Source organism: Brassica napus, chromosome C7 (genome assembly GCF_020379485.1).
Source record: "Brassica napus cultivar Da-Ae chromosome C7, Da-Ae, whole genome shotgun sequence".
NCBI classification, from domain to species: Eukaryota; Viridiplantae; Streptophyta; class Magnoliopsida; order Brassicales; family Brassicaceae; genus Brassica; species Brassica napus.
The window spans coordinates 21719411-21742189 of NC_063450.1; the positions used below are offsets into that span (position 1 = coordinate 21719411).

Below are 22779 nucleotides of genomic sequence, written 5' to 3' on the forward strand. Positions count from 1 at the left end.
TATGGCTCTGTGTCTTTCACACGCAAGGGTGTCATTGCCATACTTGATGCACTTCCCAAGTCCTCTAGACTTCAAGACGGCTGAAGTGTTTATAGCCCAATCAAGTTAATTATCTCCAGAGAGATCAAGGGCTTTGTAATCTGAGGGTATGAAACTCGACATCTGAAATCATTATTCAAAACAGGTCTTAATCAAGTAATCTTTTTAAAAAATTTCATGCTTCATATCAATGCCACACACGGACCAAAAGAAATTTTTTTTCTAAATGATGCATTTTCTTAAAACCATACGGTTTAAGGTGTGGATCAATGTATTTTTCAGATTTAAGGTCCTATTATTTCAAGCACAAGGTTTCAAGGCCTTTAGGGATTCTATCTTAGATGATCAGGAAAATGTTCCATATTTTCTTCATCCCATTGGATCGGATCATTTAGTATAATGATTTTTTTTTCAGTTCAGATCAGATTGTTTGAAAACTATGAATGATCTATATCCCTAACAGTCGAGATTTTATGTTCAGTATGCAATATTAGTATGCAAACAATATGCAATCAAGCAAACCAATTCAATCATGAAATCAGGTTAGGGTTTTCGAAAAATATACCATATATTTTTTTTTTTTTTTTTTTGAAAAATAATCAAATCAGATATTGTGACTTAAAAAAAATAAATCAGGAAGATTTGATTTATTCAAGCAATTTATTATATACTTTTCGATTTAAAAATAATACATTTTCTCAGATATATCTCTGATATTTCGATTTTAAATATTAAAAAAAATATTTTTTTCAATCCTAATCAAGTTCTAGTCGTTATCAATCATCAGGAAAACAAATTTCGCAGACAAGAACAGGAGGTAAAACCTCAGATTAATTTATGAAACCATGATCAGATTTTCAAAAAAAATTATGTAACATGCAGTCCTTAACAGTTCTAGTTGATTCAGATCAGATAAGAACATTAAACAGGACAATAATGATAAGTTTAAGCAAGTAACAGTCGGTTTCTTTCAACATATAGCAGTCAGATATTTTTTAAAAAAATTGTTTAACTTTCAATCCTAAACAGTTCTAATGTGAAACTATCATCAGGAAAAGTTTTAAACAATTTTAAAATCAGTTTCAGATTAAGAACAGGTTCAAAACAAGTTCAGGTTTGAGATTTTAAAGAGTTTATGTTTTCTGGTTTTATTTTATTTGCAGAGACATGTTGCTAAATATAACTACATGGTTGCGGATGAGGGTATTTAATACTTTATGGGTTTTAGATGAGTTTTCGATGATACCTGAAAACTTTTGATGGGTTGATCGGTCTATCAGTTAGAGATCTTCCTGGTTAGCTGATGGATTGCTCGGAATTATTTTTTTTTTGTTGCTGCTTGTTGGAATAGGAGACTGGTATATGGTTGAGAGAGATTTTGGTTTCTGGAACAAATTTTCCGCCTGTATTGTAGCTGAGCGTGGGGGCGCGTCCGAACTCCGATTGATGCGGGGTTAGCGGCGTTGGCTTCGTCTCGTCAAGAGCTTTAATTTGGTATCTGGCTCGTCGTCTGGATCCACCGGAGTTGAGGGATAGAGCTGTTTGAAGTTTGTTGGGAATTAGAGTTTTTACTGCTCTGATTTATTTCTGGTTTTTAGGGTTAGGGTTTATGAGAGCAATGTCGTGCTGATAACGTGTTGTAAATGAAGTGTTGGGGACATATTTCTGTTATCATTACTGTCGACCAGAAGGTCCATATATATACAAGGTATTAGACCGTCATAAGGTCATGTTTATCCTAACAAGATAAGGATAAGGATAAACACTATGTTACAGATATACATGAAATATATACTAGATAAACATATAGTCTCTGGTTGTCTTTATCATGTCCCAGATTGGGCCTGCAGTACGGACTGGTCCATGGTCGATCATCATTTAGTTTATAACAGTTTATCTGTTTTAAGATTTATTACTACTCATAATTAAAGAGAATGTTACAAAATAATGATCTACTACTCTATTGGGAACATTCATTATTTGTACGGTACTTTGTTATTTTCCAATTATTTAATTTTAATTAGTTGCAAGAAACGGACAATTAGATTTGTTTTTTGTCCTCAAATTTAGATATTAACTTAAGACTAATTATATTATGTTTTTCAATATGGTGAACTAGCTGCAGAATTTGGATTATGATAAAATATTTATGTGAGAAAAATATATCTCTTTATAAAATTAAATACTAGTGATTTTTTCTATAAAAAATTATTTCATATACTAAAAGTAAAAGTTTTAAGATGGCAAGGGTAAAAAAAAGTTTAGTAAAGCATTAAATTGAAAATGTATATCTGCAAAACTAAGTGTTCGAAGACAACTTATAATCAATGTGGCAAAGATTAATTATTATCATTATCATAGAGAGTTTATTCATGTCGCAAAAAGATAAAATGAAATATAGCCAAGGTTAAGTACTGGAGTAATTGTGTTGGTTGGCTCTTCTTTGAGAAGAAACGAGAGAGTGAAATATTTTGATGTAAATCAGTATTGTACTATTGTTTACGTCAAAGACCTCAGAGGGTGTTAAAAACAAATTGGGATCGAACTAAGATGGTTCATATAGTCTGTGATTATGCAATGATTGTACATGTGTGTTTAAAATAATTTCAACAAGGTTTGAAAGCATAGACATGTTGATGAATCTCGTTAATGAACAATTGTGTCTCATATTCTTGGTTTTTGTATATAGTTTTTTGACATCAAACCTATTTAGTTTACAAATGTTTTATGGCATAACACCTCAGATTAGTTTTAGAAAACGCGTATATTTATTGAACGGTTTATATATAAGTAATAAGTTATACAACAAGAGTTTTGTGTTTTGTTTTCAGTCAAAAAACAACGAGATATGGCCATATAGGTAAATGAAGTTTCATAATTTTAACTTTGATATAAACTTACTACGTAACACTATATTTTACATTTCCTTTAGATATATTAACATATTAAGGCAAAAAGATATGTAATGTCCTACCCATGACTATGACTATGAATCAATAATGGTTCAATACATTCAAGTATTTTAATTATAATGGACATATGTTAGAATATTTATATATATACTATTGTAAAATATGTATACATGTATATGAACGTCTTTCCATTAATGTAAACTATTCTGGAGTACCGTATGTTTTTCTCATTTCTACTAAAAACATACTGACCGGACGTAGTTGTTGTTTTAATCTGTCGGCTTATAGTTGTTCTAACTTCTAACATAGCCAAAATTAATTTTAAAATTAGTGTTTGGGATGATGTATGTTTTTGCAGATTAAAAACACAAAAGATAGTTGACAAAAAAAAACACAAAAGATGCTCTTTTTTTGGGAAACTAGATCTCACTTCCGTTACGTTTACTTTTTTTTTGGGGTAAAAAATCGAGAAATAATAATAAAAAATGGAAATAGAGAAAAGCAGAAGAAGAGAGTATTCCCGAGACAGAGACAAAGCCAAAGTTGGAAACATCGCGTCGGTGTCTTATCATTCATATTCATAGGGCCTGCTGAAACAAAATAAACGGATGCAATCTCTATGTCTATTTCTTTTACCGAAGCAGAACACGAGTTTCAACTTAAATACCTAGCTGTTTTCCTCTTCGGTCTTCAGTCATAGTAATACTCCATTTATTTTTTTATCATTGTTCTGAAATATACGCCTTGTAGGTGTATGATTCGCTACGTACAGTTTGGGTGGGGCAGTTGCCCCTTTCTTCATATGTTATCCCCAAAGCATATAGTCATAACCATTTATGGGGTTTGATATATAGCAATGTATGCGTGCATGCAATAGATACAACAAACATTTTTTTTTTCACACAAAGGATCTACCGTATAATTTCTATACATATATATGTGCTGACAGTACGGTATGTTGTCGACATTCTTCTATTCTAGAAGATCAATTAACATTGGTGATAAACTCAATGATGAGTTTGTTTTATAATTTGGTATGTTATCAGAAAAGCTGGATCGAAAGAGGGGGTAGTTTCATATGCTCGCAAGATTCGTGTGAGGATAATTTGGCATTGCATCGTGTGTATGGCTCATGTGGGAAAGCATTATAACATTTGTAACCGTAAAGGTAACGGTAATCATGAGTAGCTGGACATCCTTCATCATATGGCTCATTCTTCTTTAATGTTAGAGCATCTCTAATGTATGTGTCTATATTTAAAATAGAGATCTCTATTATAGAGATGAATTTGCTCCAATGTATAACTTTATAATAGAGTTCTTCTATTTTAGAAGAAAATATAGAGAAATATTACTTTTTACCTCTATATTTAAAGATGAAAATAACGCATCTCTATATTTTCCTCTATAAATAGAGAAACTCTATTATAGAAGCATACATTGGAGCAAATTCACCTCTATAATAGAGATTTTCTATTTTAAAGGAAAATATAGAGATAAAAATAGAGGTGGATTGGAGATGGTCTTATGGTTTATAATCCCATGCTTCTTGTATTTGCTCTGACCTGGTTTTTTTGTTGCTACACATTTATACAAATACAAAACTAAGGCATATTAGTAAAGCCATGATTATCTTTCTTTTTCGCATTATAAAGTACAAATATTAATACTCCAAATGAAAACTTTCCTCTATATATATTTATTTATTCTCAAAGGTGTTTTTGCTTTTCCTTTGCCATCTTTTGCTTTTGGTGAAATGTTCAAATAAGCTTTTGTGGTTGTACCCAAACTTGTCCGAAGTATCCACTTGCCATAAGATCTGCGGGACCTGATAAATATTACAAAGTGACACTTTTGCAAACTTTGAGGGAATCTAAATCATACACCTCCTAATCATATATATGTTGAAGACTTGCACCTACTCTCTTTCTGTCACTTCGTCGATCTATATTCAAATTCGTGATGCTGGTAGTATAAATATCCCATTCACGGTGCCTGATTACAAGAGGTGTATAACAAGAGACTTCTGAGATTTTTTGTATTTTTGTTTCTTTAAGCATAGTCTATTGCATATATCTTAGTCTATAGTAGACTAAGTTGTTTGTGTGTCAATTCAAATATATATACATATATATAAATATATATACATATATATATATATATAATAATAATAATAATAAGTAAAAAAGTTTCAAATATATATGTAGCAAGAAAATACAAAAAACAAAAAAAAAACAAAAGAGGAATCGTCAATAATAATATTACCCATTATGTATCATTTTTCTTTTTTCTTTTTTGTAAAAAGATCTGCCATTATGTATCATACTGTATTCTAAATCATATAGGTAGAATTTCCGCAAGATTTTAAGGTAGAGTTGATGGTTTCTTCTTGATCATATTAATGTTTAATCTAGACCAATGGATTCTTATAATTAATTGTATAAACAATAGTAGTTGTGGGTTCTACGAGGTTAAGTTAGTTATTTTTAAAAGTTAAAATATGAAAATAAAAGAGCTAAAATATAAGAAAAGCGTCTAGAAGAAGGGAGAAAAGTCAGCAGTCCAATTTATTCGGCTCAAGTTTTGGTCATCTTCTCCTATCTTGTAATCATAATGATTCCATTAAGCTTAATCATTCACTTTAATTAATCTTTAAGAATATATTGTGTATACTTCACATCCCACCTTCTCCCACTTTCCTATCGTCCTTTCGATTGGCGGGGATGGTAAAATAAAAAAGAGAGCCTTCTAACAACTATTTTCTGTTTATTCAATCTCCATTTGAAGTTCTATGTGTTATTGTCTAATCTAAAGTTCCAGTTTTGTATCTTCTTTTGATGCATGTCATATGCTTAAATTGATATAATAGATGTCTATACATTTGTATATCATTACCGAATGTGTCTTGTGCAAATAGCAGGTGTGTAGAGATTAGGACGAGTTGGAATAAATTCATACAGATGTTCCATCTTTCAAAAGATATATGCATGTGTATGTATATGGACAAAAGGTATAAGATAAAACAGTTGATTGGTGACTGAAGTTTAAGGGTACGGTAAAGAGTTTGTTGGCTTGTAACATTAGTAGAACTTGCCATGCCATAAAAGATTTGAAGATATAATGTACTTGTGACATTTTGAGGGTCCGATTGAAGTTTGCTGTTGAGACTTTAAATTGAATCTAAAGTCTTCAAAGTCAAATTATTACCAATCAAACCTTAGAGCTTCTAAAATCTTTAAAGTTTTCTTTAAAATTCGCAAAACCACAATAACTGAATTTATTCTTTCCATAGTTTGTTATGTAATAATTTTCAAAAACAATAATTTATGGCTTTAGGTTTTTCCTAAAGCGACAATCAGGTTGATTGTTTGAGACTTTGAAGACTTTTGCTGTCAAGATTTTTAGATTTAGTTTGGCTATTAAAATTTTTAATGTTAAAATGTTTGATGTGGCTTAGAAATATTTCAAAAAACATGAAATTGTGGCTTTAAGAAAAATAAACAACATAAAAAGTAAATTAGTTTTTTGGCTGTGAAATTTTTTAAAAAACTTTTAAAACTTTAAAGAGTTTAAAGTCTGTCTGGAATAAATTGATTTTAAAAACTTTAGAATCAAGCGAAAGTCTCAACAGCCATCAACGTTTGATAATCGGAACCTCAGTTTTTAAAAGCTTAAAGTTTGTAAAGCCACATTCATCACAATTGCAAACAATTGAAGCCTGAATAGTAAATTTATATATTACATAATCATTCAAAGCATTCAATAATATTAATAAGGATAAATAGAAAAAGAGTACTGATATCTCAAATTTAAAAATTAGCAGCAGAGATATATTTTTCATCCATTTTGTGAAAATAGATTGTCAAATTTGTACCGGTTGCTTATGCTATTTATATGTTTTACTGGTGATGTCTTACCAGTTATCTGGTCTAGATTGAAGGCTTGGACCTTCTACGAAAGTGGTTACCTTTACTTTAAGATAACTAATATTCAAACACAAAACTAATATAAATTGCAAGTTTCTTTAAAGAGATTCAAGTGAAAGGTTCTTAAGACAACGAAGCAGAAGATATATCATGCGATTGCGAATAGTCATGACAATGATTTGAGGGTGGAAAAAAACACAATTTCTTTTTTTTTTGGACTCTTTGGCATATACTCGCTGCTCTGTTCCTGTTCCTGAAAGTAAGATTTTCTAGAGTATGCACGCTTATTAAGAATTTAATAAATGTTTATAATTTAATTTATTTTTTACTTGATTATACACTTTCCAATAATTTTTCACCAATGAAATTTAATCAATTCAAATATTCTCAATTAATGTTCCTCAAAAGTATAAAAAAGTACCTTAACAATAAAGAAAATCTATCTTTGTGGAACAAGGAAAAAATCTAAAACATGTTGCTTTCAGGAACGGAGGTAGTATGTATTTGACATTTAATGGTGAGATTCTACCTGAATCCTAGGATGTTTGATTCTCACCTGGTAGAAAGAGACATGCAACTACACTTATATCCTCTCCAAGCATGTAGAGTATAGTTGAGAATCATTTCTTGTTGGTCGAGAACTTTTTAAAAGCAGGACAAGAGACTAAAGAGATTTAACACGAGAATCATTAACTTATACTGAACAAATCACTGAAGTTATTATTATCATGTACAAAAGCATTTGCTAAATATTGCCTTGGGCTTTCGTCAATTGACTTGACCAAACAAATCAGAAATGTCCTAATGCTCCTCTTAGGTGATACTCTATTCTGATATTACACTATCTTTTTCTCTATATTATGTCTTCAACAGTGTAATCTTCTTATCTGTAGATCTTATTTCATGAATCGCTGCTGCTGTAATAATCTGTTTTTCGGTCGTAATTGTTTGTTGCTGCATTATTAGCAGGTAACATCATCATCTTCAGAGCTCTCACTATCATTTCTGCGACAACTTCTTCCTCATCCTCCATCGCTTCCTTTGGGTTTCTATTCCAATATAATCCTAACTTGTTTCTGGGACCGTAATCCACAAACTGACCATCACCGTCATCATCCTCTGATTCAACTCCTACTGCACTGTTGTCACTTTCATCATCCACCTGCATGGGCGTCATCACTCTGTTAGGTGTTTCACTGGCCCACTCCTCGTCCATTTCTCTATGATTTTCACTTGCCCAATCTTCATCAATGTCTCTGAACGTTTGGTCTTCTTCAACTTCTTTGCTTCTAGGCCTAACAATGTCAGACGTTCTCCTGACTAAGCGGTAACTATCCTCATCATTCCTCTCTGATCTTTTTCTAACCGTTCTCTTTACTCTTCCAGGGTCCTGATGGTTCAACTCAATTACCGCACCATTTCTCATACCAGCGACGAATCTGTTGGGACCCCCTTGGCACTTTCTTCCTCTTCACCTTTCTGTTTGAACCAGATCCAAAGCTTACTCGTCGTTTAATACTTCTTTTACCCGAGTTTGAAACAAACTCGTACTGGTCTTCTTGTTTGGCTCATTTGCCTTAGAAAAGAGAGTTTCCAGGGAAAAGGCTCTGTATAAAGCGAGTAACATATAAATAACTTCCAGATGAGTAACAAAAACAATTTTTACAAGTCTTTATAAAATCAAAACTTACAATCTGCTCGTCTCATCTTCTGGGATTAGCTCAGCTTTCTCTGGCTTGGCTTCACATAAATAATGGATGCATCAAGCTCTGAAAGTCTCAAAGCAACCGCTGATACTGTCGTTGGTATCCATGGAAGAACGTCCACTGATCCTGAATCAGCAGCTCCTTAGCTGATACAAAACTACTGGATAACAAATATTCTTTTTTTGATCAAGTTTTAAAACAAGCGACGTCACTTCAAGTTTGAATTTAACAAGATGATAGTACCTGCAAAAAGCTCTTCAGGTGATGATGAATCATTCAACGTAAACTCCAAGGTAAAGACCCATTAGGGTGCATAAATGATGAAACGTGCGGCCGCACCTTTCATAGTCTTTACCACGTGCATGAGTTTCAGAGTATCGTCCCTACACCTCAGGTGTGAAGGGAGAGGGATCATCAAGATATTGTTGCTGATGGAAAGAACGGGCAGCAGGTCGAGACTATAATCAATAAAAACAGATAAGTTCAAAAAAGTAGAGCACATACAATAATATGAAACTGTGATCACATGAACGCACAAGAAAGATAACATAAACAACAAAGCAGAATTATAATTTTTAACATTAATCAGAGTACAATAGCAGCCATGAGACATTATACGTCCGCATTTTATGCAAGGAGAACTCTTTATAATAACTCCAACCATAAAAAAAATAAAATAAATCATACATCAGCTTTTGTAACCTATTTAACTGGTCTAGTTGAGATGATGCTACTTTAGTATATGATGTAAGAGATTTCAACTACTAGAAACAATGAGAGGGGACTCCTCCCGAGCTAAGAAAGCAATTTATAAGAATTTCAAAGGAGCATGAAGCAAAAGCTAAGTTGCATATAAAATATAAATCCATAGCAACCAGGCAGCATTTTTATCCTCTGATATACTTTCAGGCTGTCACCATCTACAGAGACAGATATCTAGGTGAACGTTACAAGTCAGAACAAAGAAACTAAATAGAGCCTATATATATAGTTAGGAAACTAACTCTTCGAGGTCGGACATCATGTGGCTTATACATATTGCTCTCATATGGATGAGTATGGTCCTTCTGCATTGCTACAATAAATTGCCCACGACAAAAAAATAAAATAAAAGAAGTTAGAAAAGGTAGAAAGAAAAAGAAAACAGAAACCAAAATGAGAACAATATAAGCATGACCAAAAGTCTAAAACAAGAGCGAAACAAAACGTATCACGTCAACCCACACTGACATTATGATTGGGATCTTTGTTTCTCTTTGGAATCAGTTTCTCCATTCTCAGTTGAGAAACACACTGTTCATATACTTTATCATGATAGCTGCCACTTGCTACTTTGATCGCAGAGCATTGCTAGGTAAATCTCCTATGGGCTGCCTTGAGAACAGCCAACTTCAAGCTTCACGTTTTAGGGGATAAGGAAAGAGATACTGAGGGTCAAGTCAAAGCCACAGCTTTCGAAGTTGAACATGTGTTTAAAGCATATGTGTACTTTATAGCTTATCTAGAGAAAGTTGGTGTGGATCCTTGATACAAATATACAATCTCTCTAACTCAACTTGACACTTGTTTGGCTTAGCGCTTTTGTTCTGCTGTGGTAGCTAATGAATCTGTTTGATTCTAGTATGGTTTGTATGTAAGTCCATGTTTTTTGTTTTTTTTTCTTAATATCTGGGTAATTGTGTTAAGTCCATGTTTGATTCGTCTGACTGTAAAACGAAGTCTTCAAGCATCTGCATTGATTACCTTCCCGGTGTTTGGAGCATGGATCTTACTCTCTGCCTAGTTTGATTTCTAGAAGACATGTTCATCTGATGCATCAGCCATGTTCACATATTGGTTTTGCTTCTGTTTCTTGCTCAAAACATTGTCTAGTTTTGAGCATTGTGAGCAAACCGTTAACCGGGTTAATCTCTGGTTCAAACCAGGTAATTTAAATTATATGTTTAATGTGATTGTTTAATTTCTTTTATAATATAAAATTAAACAAAAAGAGAGAGAGGATACAAAAATTGTCTTCAAATATGTATTATTCATAATCATTAATTGTCATATATATGTTAATCATATTAGGTAATTTCATAGCTTTTATTTAAGAAAATAAAGAATATTTTTTTGTACATTACTAATCAATTTGATAGTTAGTTTAATAAAAAGTATAATATATATTTATATGGACCAACTTATTTTTCTAAGGATTCTAAAAATCATCTTAGTGATAAAACGTGGCTACGAAAAACATGTTATGATACTCTATGATTCATATATAGGGGATATAGTAGAGTTTCTCTCCAATGGTTTACTATATATTTGATTCTAAAAAGGAATATTGTTAAATATATTCATTTTCTATTTTATGACTAATACTTTTTACTTACAAAATTTACAAATTGATTCCTTATATTTTGTTTTTCATAAAGATTTCATAAATTATATATTTATGTCAAACATTTATTATATTAAAAATTACATTACATTATATTAAAAACATAATACATTTTAATAAAGACTTGTAAAAATTGTTTTTCATAAAGATTCCCACAAAATGGTCAATTAACAAACTTTGAATACGAAATGAGCTTCTTTATCTTTGATTTTTTCTGAATCGACCAAGAAAATATTCAAACGGAATATCATTTGGATAATATTTTACATTTTTGGTGGACCTGGGAGAAATTTACTAGAAAATTAAGTCAATAATATCTATAATTTTAATTTAATGTTATGTTGCTTATTTTTAATTTTAGTACTTGTTTTCTTTGGCTAATCTTATAAAATTATTTTTAATTTAGTACTTTTTTTCTTTGGCTAATAAAATAAGTCTCCAACGTTTATATATATTGTGTTGAACATAACATGTTGTTTGCATAATTAAATTACACAAATAAATAGTTACAAAATAAAAAGATTAAATAATAAAAGGACTAAAGTATAAATAAAAAGGTTTTACTCTATAATAGAGTAAAAAATAGTGTTAACTCCAAATATAGAGTACGAAATAAATATACACTATTTTAGAGTGGGATATAGAACGGGGTTAGAGAAAGTTTTACTCTATAATAGAGTTTAGTGTAGAAAATAGAGTGGGTCGGAGATGCTATAAGGTAAGAGAAAGAGATGATGGTGTTAAGACTATAAACCGTTGTTTTGGAAAGAAAATAGAAGGGTCTTATATTTTCATCGACAATGAAAAGATAGATATAACAATGTAGAAATTGTTTAATGACATGGCAAGTTGAAGCTTTATGATAGGTTAATTTTTTTTGTGCCTATGTGGATAGGCTGAAAGCTCTAGCTCAATCCCTTTTATATATTGAGATTTTTTCGTTTTGTATATTTTGCACCTATTATAGATCTCATTATAGTTTTTCTTTTTATTTAATTTAAAAAGGTTAAATTACACGGGCACTATATTCTTCTCATTTATATTCTTTTTTAGGTTTTTGAGTATAAATTCTTACTCTCAGACTCATCTCCAGAAATTAGTCAATGTTGCTTGAAATTTTTATAGATTTTATCTATTTTCCCCCATTTTCTTTGACAATTATTTGTTTGTTTATAAAAATTCATTGGGTTTCCTATCATCTATCTAATTTCAATGTTAGATTACAGATGATGGTGTATTATCTACTACATAAAAACTTAACTATCCCGATAAATTGAAAAGTCATACGATCTTTTTTTTTATTTAAGTTGCATTTCTTAAAAGTGTATATATATATATTATATATGATGGAAAGATAGAAATGAAGAAATGTAGTCATGTAGAGCCCCAACATTTAGTCAGACACAATAGTACCAATAGAGACTAGAGAGGATAGTGGCTTAGAGCATCCGCATTAGCGGTTTTTGATGGGTTCATGGGCTCGAGTTCTTAGGTCCGAAGGGATTAAAGAAAAAGAAAAAAGAGTTTATTTCGATGAACCGGGCCTTACGAGTGAACCCGTAGGAGGCGAGTTCAAGCCACGCGTCGATCACTGAATGGCTGCTCCTTTCCGCGTTGACGACGACGAAAGTAGGGTTTCCGCGTAACTCGATTCATTTCTCTCCTCTCTGAAAAAGCTAGGGTTTGCCTTCTCCGAGGCGATATTTCGTGCGACTGCGAATTCCGGAGGTTTTCTCCATCAAATCCACGACGGACTCTCTTCTCCACGAGCTTAGGTCAGTATCGAGTAGAGTCACGGTCTCTTAGAGTCGATTTTGGGCTCGAAAGCGATTTGCGATATGTGTGATTTAAAATCGATTTGGGGTTTTTTTTGTTAGGGTTCTTAATCGATATGGGAGTTCGATTGAGGGTTCGTTTAATCATATTGTATCGTTATTATGTGCCAATAATTTCGATTTGTGGTACAGATGGATCCGGCAGAAGAGAGAAGACATTCAAAGAGGCAAAACGATTACACCAACATGTTAGGGTTCGTGGCCGATTCAGAATACGGGATTCCTAGAAGGTGTCCATGTGGTGGGAGAATCATTGATGAGGTTCGCGGGAAGGACGACTACGACACTCTTCCTGGGAAGCGGTTCTTCACCTGCAAAAACTACGAGGTAAGTCTGATTTTTCACGGTTTGATTATCGTTGATGGGTTCCATTATCGAAAAGTGTCTGATTTTTGTTTATGTTTTAACCAAGGCTGATGGGTTCCATTATCGTCAGCCTTGGGTGATAGGTGTGCAGGAAGAGATCGAAAGGTTGACTAAGCGGGTGGAGGAGGCTGAGCAGGTGATGATGGGGGTGTCGAATCTTAGTAAACAGATTGAGACACTGGAGGTTAGTGAACTTTCTTTGCTATTTCATTGCTGTTACATTATAGTTATCTAGTTTTTTTTGCGTGACTAACACTTTTTCATTGATGTTTCCATGTCCAGGAACATGTTAAAATCCTCTCTGGGCAGGTAGATTACCTCACCGTGCAGGTGGCTGACCTGGAGAAGGTCTGCTTCGAATGAAAAGTAAAGGTAAGACTCAACTAAACTGTATCTGTGATCATTGCTATATGTCTGTTCGAAAATGTTTATGTTTTAAAAAAAGTAGAGGTAGTTCAACTTTTTAATAAAAAGTTAACCGTTTTTAAAACTGAACTAGAGCTAGAACTTAATGTAAGCTTAAGAGAACTAGAACTACAACTACAAGTAAAGTAAACTATAACGAGAACTAGAACTATAACTAGAACTTAAGAAAGCTATCATTAATTCTCTGTTGGTTGGTTGGTTGGTTACTGTGATGAATGTTCGATTGTACTTAGCTGTAGTCAATTTTTTCCACTGATTTGATGTGTATTGACTGCTCTATGTGAACTAGTTGTTGTGTAATGGCTTCTCTAATGAATGTTTGGTAGGTAGAGTTTGTTTAATTGTTCTCTCCTATCAAAGGAAAAAACTAGTTTATAAACATAGCAAATCCACTTGTTAAAACACACAAACATAAGAACACCAAACCAAACCTAAACCAAAATGGAACCTTTCTCCCTTAACTCTCCCGGGTTTGTTAACCTATTAGCTTCGCAGAGCAGTCCACCAATAGACACAGACTCTGCTGAGGCAGCTAGTAACTCTCCCGGGTTAGTTAAACCATTGGAAAGGAGAAAGTGGGGACCCAAAGAAGACCTTGTGCTCATCAGTGCTTGGTTGAACACGAGCAAGGATCCCATAGTCAGTAATGAGCAGAAGGCAGGAGCGTTTTGGAAGAGAATAGAGGAGTATTTCAATTCAAGCCCTCAGCTCATTGGCTCTGTTCCTAGAGAGTGGAGTCAATGTAAGCAGATGTGGGGAAGAGTGAATGAGCAGGTGTGCAAGTTTGTGGGAAGCCATGAAGCCGCTTTGAAGGAGCAAGCGAGTGACCAAAATGAGAATGATGTCATGAAGGCTGCCCATGACATCTTCTTAAATGACTATCATGTCAAGTTCACCCTTGAACATTGCTGGAGGGAACTGAGGTTTGATCAAAAATGGAGATCAGACTCTTTCTCGAGAGATGGGGCAAAGGAGAAAAGGAAGGAATCAGGTCTGGAGGTGGTGCCTGACGAGGAAGCGGTTAGGCCTCCTGGTGTTAAGGCTAGCATAGCAACCAAACGCAAGAAGCACGAGAATGAAGCAGCTTTTGATCAAATACAGAGCATGCTTGCTCTGAAAAATAACATTTCCAAACAAAAGATCCTTGATCGTCTCCTAGCCAAAAACGAAGACACACTTTCTGATCAAGAAGTGTCTCTTAAGAATAAACTCATCTCTGAAATGCTTTGATTTGGTTAGTGCCTTGAATTTGAGTGAATATTAGAGTCGTAGAATCTGTTTAGGTTGATTGGCTTAGGTTGATTGGATGAACTTGTTTAAGTTGGTTGAATTTTTGAGTTTTGAATATGTTCTATTAGCTTGTTTAACTTGGTTGAATTCTTGAGCTTTTGAATATGTTCTATTAGCTTGTTTAGCTTTATTGAATCTGTTTTCTTTTCTTTTGCAGGTCACGGGTTCCAGGTCACGGGTTGCAGGTCACGGGTTGGAGGTCACGGTGTTGCAGGTCAAGCCTTGTTGTTCTTTATGTCTGTTTGTTTCATAGGTAGTTTAAGCCACGAGAAAGTGTAGCCTTTTGTTTCTTTCTACACTTATTTTGCACACGGATGTACTATGTTTTGTAACTCACAACTTGATTCACGGATATACTATATTTTATAACTCTCTATATATAAACTATGTCTCTCTATCTTTATAAAATGTGCAACTTGATTCAAAGTCTTTCACTTCTCTTTCTTTAAAAAATGTGTATGTTTCTTTCTCACAGCTGTGTATGTTTCTTTCTTTAAAAACTTTGCTTCTTTCAATTCAAGAGTAGTTCACAAAGTTGTTGAAAGAGAACTAGAAACTTCAAGCTCACAAATTCAAGAGTAGTTCACATATGTCATGCACAAAGTAACTCACAGCTCACAAACGAGTTGACCAAACAAGAAACTCCAAGCTCAGAAAGTAGTTCTCACGGGTCGGGACAAGCGGTGAAGGGAGTTGGAACTCAGCTCTCATCTTCACATACCGAAAAAATATCAAATTCACTAGAAGGTAATTAAAACATGTTGCTTAGTAATAGCTTGGGAAGAAAGTATGGATTATGAAAAAAAAAGGATTATGAAAGAAGAAATATGGATTATGAAAGAAAAAATTGTGGATTATGAAAAAAATATTTATATTAAAATGCAACTATATGTTTAAAAGATATAAAGGGAACATATCTAGCCATAATCAAGAAAAAATATTTTATAATGAAAATATAGAAGAAATAATGAAAATAATAATAGGATTAAATATGAGTTACAAACCCCCTTTTGCCTTTTGTAGGAAGGAGAAGAGAAATAAATTGCTTCAACAATGTTTTCCTCATCAAGTGATGAAGTAGATGAAGCTTTAGAAGAAATAGTCGACCAAGTAGTTGATAATTTCATCGACTCAATGGTTGATGTTCAAGCCAACAAGCCGAAGAGACGAGCTTATATCGAAAGAGATCGGGAACGAGGACACAATCAACTATGGAACGACTATTTCAAGGAAAATCCTACATACCAACCGGAAATGTTTAGGCGGCGTTTTCGAATGAACAAGCCATTGTTCCTTCACATTGTCGATCGCCTAAGTATTGAAGGTCCATACTTTCAGCAAAGAAGAAATGCACACGGAAGGTACGGGCTATCTGCACTTCAAAAGTGTACGGCAGCTATACGTATGCTGGCATATGGTCAATCGGGAGATACATATGACGAATATCTCCTACTTGGTGAAAGTACAACACGTTTATGTTTGGAAAATTTCACTAATGGAATAATACAATTGTTTGGAGATGATTATCTAAGAAGACCTACACCGGATGATCTTCAACGATTACTCGATGTTGGAGAGGTACGCGGGTTTCCAGGGATGATAGGCAGCATCGATTGTATGCATTGGGAGTGGAAAAACTGCCCAACGGCTTGGAAAGGCCAGTACACACGTGGTTCAGGAAAGCCGACAATTGTCTTAGAAGCTGTGGCATCACATGATCTTTGGATATGGCACGCATTTTTTGGATTACCAGGTACCCTCAACGATATCAATGTTCTTGATCGGTCACCAGTTTTTGATGACATTTTACAAGGTCGAGCACCTAAAGTTAAGTTCAAGGTCAACAACCACACTTATCGTATGACCTACTACCTTACTGACGGAATTTATCCGAATTGGTCAACATTTATTCAATCCATCCCACTTCCTCAAGGTCCTAAAGCAGAGCTATTTGCTGAACGTCAAGAATCCACCAGAAAAGATGTCGAACAGGCTTTTGGAGTATTGCAATCGAGGTTTGCAATAGTTAAAAACCCAGCTCTACTATGGGACAAGGAAAAGATAGGAAGGATTATGAGAACTTGTGTCATATTGCACAATATGATAGTAGAAAACGAACGAGGCGGATACACTCAAATTGATACATCTGAGTTCGAGTCAGGAGAGTCAAGCAGAAGTTCCGGGGTGCAAAGGACAACAAGTTTTAATGTCGGTAATATGCTAGGCATTCGCAATGAAGTTCGGGATTCAGAGAAACATGATCGTTTGAAAGCTGATTTAGTTGAAAATGTATGGCAAAAGTTTGGTAATGTAGATGAATAATCTTTGTATGTTCATGAATTCTCAATGTATTGAATAAAAACTTTTTAAAATTTTTTTACTTCTGTAATGAATTCTCAATGTATTGAATAAAAACTTTTAAAAAATTTTAAAAAATATTTTATTTTTATTCATGAATTCTCAATGTATTCAAAATTTAAAAAATAAAATAAAATATATTTTATTTTATTCATAAGAACTCCTTCTTCAGGTTCACCAATGGAGGAACACAATAGATAGAGGTTCATCACTGTTCATGGTTCCATCATAAAATTATTAAAAAATTCTTATGAACCCAAGAGGAGGTTAACTAATGCAGATGCTCTTGGGGTCGCATGATCGATGTGTATCTTGGTGTTTCCATAGTGATCAGTGGGACGCGACGCCCCAAGCCCACTCACTATCCCTCAATCCTTGCATTATTACTCGGCCCCTCAATTTCTCCCTCGTTGTTTTTTTCGTTTATTATTACTAAGTGGATGTCCGCGATTTCGCGGGTTAAATGTTTTGTAACAATATATTTATTGTAACTTTCAAATTAAAATATGTTTTTATCAATTATGTGTTTTTTTTGTTAAATATTTTTCTAAGAATAATATTTTTTTTGAAAAAGATAATATGACTATTTTAAATATTTTTTGATATTTTGTTTTGATAATTTTACTAAAATTAGTTATATACAATATTCAAGATTTAGTTTTTAATAAAACTACTTAAGTTTTGAAGGTATATAATGTTAAAAATTTTGATTTTAAATAATTTGTAGCTAAAGTTTTATGTCTTTAATAAGCTTAAAAAGTTAAAACAATATAATTGTTACAGATTCTCTACATATTCATATCCAATCACATAGGCAAATAAAACTACTATATCAATTCCATAAAAAATTTTTGAAATATTTTATATAGTTTATAAATACAAATATAAGGCTTTATATAAGAATATAAAATTATTCTATCGATTTTAATAAACTTTTTTGTGATATTATGTAGTTTATAAATATAAAAATCGATCAAACATCATTACTTTTTCTATAGCTTTAACAATTAGTTACCATAAATAATTATTTGTTATATTATGTAGATTATTTGCTAAGTGATATTGACTGTTTATAGACTTATTTTTTCTTTTAAATCTAATTAAAATAAATAAAAATTAAAAATTATCGACCATTCAATTATAACATTTTTAAAGATTTCATCAATGATCGACACATAAGAAAAAATCTCTTAAGTAACTTCTCAATTAATATATAGTAGGATAGTAGGATAAAATTTTAAAATAGATTGTATAAATCAACTTATAAGCTTTTATAGATGACTTACAAATTTTTATAATAATTTAAATATATAATAAGCCAAGATAAATAATTTTATAAATGTTTTTGTAATTTCATAAAACATATTATGTGAACTTTAAAGACGTTAATAGTTATTATAATAGTTTATATAAAATATAATGCTTTAAATAAGAATATAAAATTATTATATTGATTTATATAAACTGTTTGTTGTTTATTATTTTATGTATTTTATAAATATAAAAAATTGATCAACATTATTACTTTTTCTATAATTTTAACAATTAGTTACCATAAATAATATTATGTAGATTATTTGGCAAGTGGTATTAATTGGTTACAAACTTACGTTTTCTTTTTAGATCTAATTAAAATAAATAAAAATTAAAAATCATCTACCAATCAAATTATAACAATTTTGTAAGAGTTCACCTATGATTAACACGTAAGCAAAAATCAATAAAGTGACTTCTCAATTAATATATAGTAGGATTTCTCTCTCCTTTTTCGATAAAGTGAAATCACCACAAAAAGTAAAGTTTGTTTTGTTTGATTATATAAAACTATTTTTAGTTATACAATTATTTTTGTTGCCATATCTATTTATCTAATGTAAAGAAGTTCTTATAGCTAACTTACATAAGGAGGAAAGGAAAAAAAGGTTAACATGTTTGAAAATAGCGCTATGAAGTCCTTCGATTTCTAATTTACTATTTCCAAATGATAGTTTATTTTTTTGTAAGACCAGTGTGAATGAAAGGATGTGGGATCATTCTAAAGCTAATCAAAGATTATGAGGATGTGTTAGGATAACAAATAAATTTTTCTAAGTCATCGGTTCAATTTGGGCACAAGGTTCCAGATGAGTTGCGGTCAGAACTTCATATCTTACTTGGTACCACGAATTTGGGAGGGATGGGTAACTATTTAGGCATTCATGAAAGCTTGGGGGGGGGGAGTTTAAAATCCAGATTTTTGGATTTTAAAACGAAATAGTAAATAATAAAGTGAATAGTTGGACAGTTCGGTTTCTTACAAAATGAGGTATTGACTAAATCAGTGGCTTCAGCGATGCCAACGCACATTATGTCATGTTTCAGACTTCCCAAAGGAGTAACTAAGAAAATTATGAGTACTATTGCACATTTTGGTGGAGTAGTAGTTGAAATAAGAAAGGTATACACTGGTAATCATGGAACAAAGTCTGCACTCATATAAGAAGGAGGGGGCCTGAATTTTAGGGATCTCCAAGACTTCAATACAGCATTGCTGGCTAAATAGTACTAGCGTTTAATAGATAAACCGGACTGTTTGATCTCAAAGGTATTTAAAATAAGATATTTTTGGAATTCTCATCCTTTGGATGACCATAGATCTTATTCATCATCTTATGGATGGAGAAACATCTGTTCAGCTAGGCCTCTGGTTAAAAAAATGCTAATCAAAAGAGTGGGAACTGGTCAGTCTAATTCCGCATGGACTGACACTTACATCCCCGCTCCTCGTCCGAGGTCAGCAATACTAAAAAATCAAAATAAATTTTAAACCATTCTCTAATGGTGAAACATCTTATTAATCCGGTCGACTGGAATGTGGATTTGCTTAATACATATATCCATCCAAACGATGTGAAAATCATCAGAGGTTTGGCTGTTAGTAGGTATTCGAAGCCAGATACATATGGGTGGATGTTTACAGAGTCTGATAAATATTCGGCAAAATCAGGTTTCCGAATGGAGTCATTATATATAGATAGAGGCCCAATGACGATTATCTGTGGACCAAATATCAAACCCTTGTTGGCCTTTACATGGAAACTAAAGTGTCCTCTGATGTTGAGACATTTTGTTTGGCAAATTTTATCGGGCATGTTACCAGTCTCAAAGAACATTAGGACACGCAAGATTGATTGCGATACATGGTGTAGTATTTGTGGGGCAGACGAGGAAACTACTAACCATGTACTTTTCGAATTTCCACCAGCATTATAAACTTGGGATCTTTCTAGGATCCCTTCCCCACCCAGAATCTTTCTGTCTTCTTAGGTTTTCACTAGTATGGACTATCTTTTCTGGAGGCTTCCGAAAGATGAGGATTTTAGTTATTTCCCATGGATTTTGTGGTATATTTGAATGAATAAAAATGAAAATATTTATCACAACAAGAATGGGAACCCACATTAAATTCTGCGTATGTCTGAAGTTGAAGGGACTATGGGCTGATGCGCAATTGACGGTGAAGGTACTATGGGCTGAGGCGCAATTGACGGTGAATGAATAACATGGGGCTGTTCAACCGAATGTTGATTGGCAAACCACGGCGCATTCCAGAGTTCAGTATGTCGATGGCCCATGGAGAGAGAAAGATGTTTTTATTGGGCAGGGATGGTTCTATCGAAAGATAAATTCGGATGATGTAATGATGGGGGCGATGAATCTCCGACGAAGCCTATCACCTTTACATGCCGAGTGTGAAGCTCTGATTTAGGCAATGGAATGCATGAAGACCTTCCAATTCTCTGATGTAGTTTTTGCCACAGATTCTTCTCAATTGGTAAAGATGGTGTCGACACCTGAAGAGTGACCAGCTTTCTCTACACACATTGAAGAACTTCGACGAAGTAAGACTTTCTTCCCTAATTCCAAGATCAGACATATTTCAAAAGCACAAAACACAATGGTGGACAAGCTTGCACATGGTGCGAATAGTTCTCCTTCAACTATGCTTTATGTCGATTCATCACCTCCTGTTTGGCTATCCAAACTGGCAGATCCAGTTACTTAGTTTAGCTTATGTTGTCAAAAAAAGAGTTATACAATTATTTTTGTTCAAAAAGTTATACAATATTATTCAGTACTTCTGTGTAAATCCCAAAATTTAGAATCCATGAATCCATTATTTTTTATTCTTCATTTGTCCTAACTCGTTGGGCTAATTTTTATTTTTGTCACTAAATATTTAAGGCGGTAAAAAATTAGACCTTTGGAATATGTTATGTAAATAAAACTTAAATATAAATAATAAAGTATATTTACTACACATCTAATAGAAATTTACAAAAATATCTAAGGAATATGGAACAAAATAAACGAGTCTCCTACTCTTTTTTTTATCCACGAGTCTCCTAGTCTAATCTCTCATCTGTGGGCTTTGGTCTCCGTGGTTTATCTGTAATCCATCGGCTCTGTTTCTCCAGAATGTCCATCGCCTACTTATGTACCTTTTCTTTTGTTTTTAATATATTATCTTTTCGGTGTTCTGAAAAAAACTACACATCTAATAAATTGTGTCTCATGACTTCATAGGAATTGCATGACAATCTATAAAAATAAATTAAGATCTAATAATAAAATATAGACGTTTACATTTAATGTTACTAGCTAAATTTTTTTTTTTAAAAGAGCTTTTAAATTAAATGTAAAGTAATACATGTATGAGTTTGCACTCATAAATTTGGTGAAGTTTGGAACAAGCAAATTGTTTTAAAAGACCCTTGCAAACGAGAGATATGGTGAAAAGATCTTATTATTCTTCTCTATCACAATCGTGACTTATATACACAGCTTAGCTTAAATAAGGTGATAACACCGTATCTCAACAGAATCTATCGATATCTATCTACGCTTATCTTTACAACAGAATATACGTTTACGTACGTCGGTCCAGAACCATCTACACCCTCCTTAACACTCCTCCTCAAGTTGGAGCGTGCAAATCACACACTCCAAACTTGGACAAAAAGTAACGGAACGACGAAGCCCCCAAAGCCTTTGTCAAGATATCCGCGAGTTGCTCATTAGTCCGAACATGAACGGTAGATATGAGTTTTCGTCCGTTCGTGGAACACAGGGTTCGCTGCGATGTAGATGGCAGCTTTACAATCACAAAACAACTCCATCTGGGTCTCATGCTTAACTCCAAGATCCTCCAAAAGTGTCTTCATCCACTTCAGCTCTTTCAATGCGTCTGACATAGCATGGTACTCGGCCTCTGCAGACGAGTGAGACACTGTGTCTTGCTTTATAGATAACCTCCCAAAATACTCTATCACACTCGAACCTTCCTGCTTACACGCAGCCAACTCAGTCTTGAGTTGATGAACACGAACTCCACTTCCCACCGAGAAGCGCTTCTTAAGCTCGTTCCACATCTTGCACACATCAGGGGAGAACGGCACTGTCGATCGTATGGTAGGTGAGATTGACGCCCTTATCCACCCTACTGTCATCGAGTTTGCTGTTCTCCACATCTCTGTCTCTACCGGGTTCTCCTTCTCG

At 33.3% G+C, this 22779-nt stretch overlaps 1 protein-coding gene across 1 annotated transcript; it reads left to right on the forward strand.

The window, feature by feature from the left end:
- The first annotated feature begins 14034 nt into the window (after positions 1 to 14034).
- Positions 14035 to 14823, forward strand: LOC106392748 (glutathione S-transferase T3-like). The gene has a single exon (XM_013833543.1). It carries the CDS (start codon positions 14035 to 14037, stop codon positions 14821 to 14823), a length of 789 nt encoding a protein of 262 aa, XP_013688997.1.
- The last annotated feature ends 7956 nt before the right edge of the window (positions 14824 to 22779 follow it).

Bases quoted from the DNA above. Each gene is read 5' to 3' on its own strand.
- LOC106392748 (XM_013833543.1), top strand. From the start codon at position 14,035: ATGGAACCTTTCTCCCTTAACTCTCCCGGGTTTGTTAACCTATTAGCT.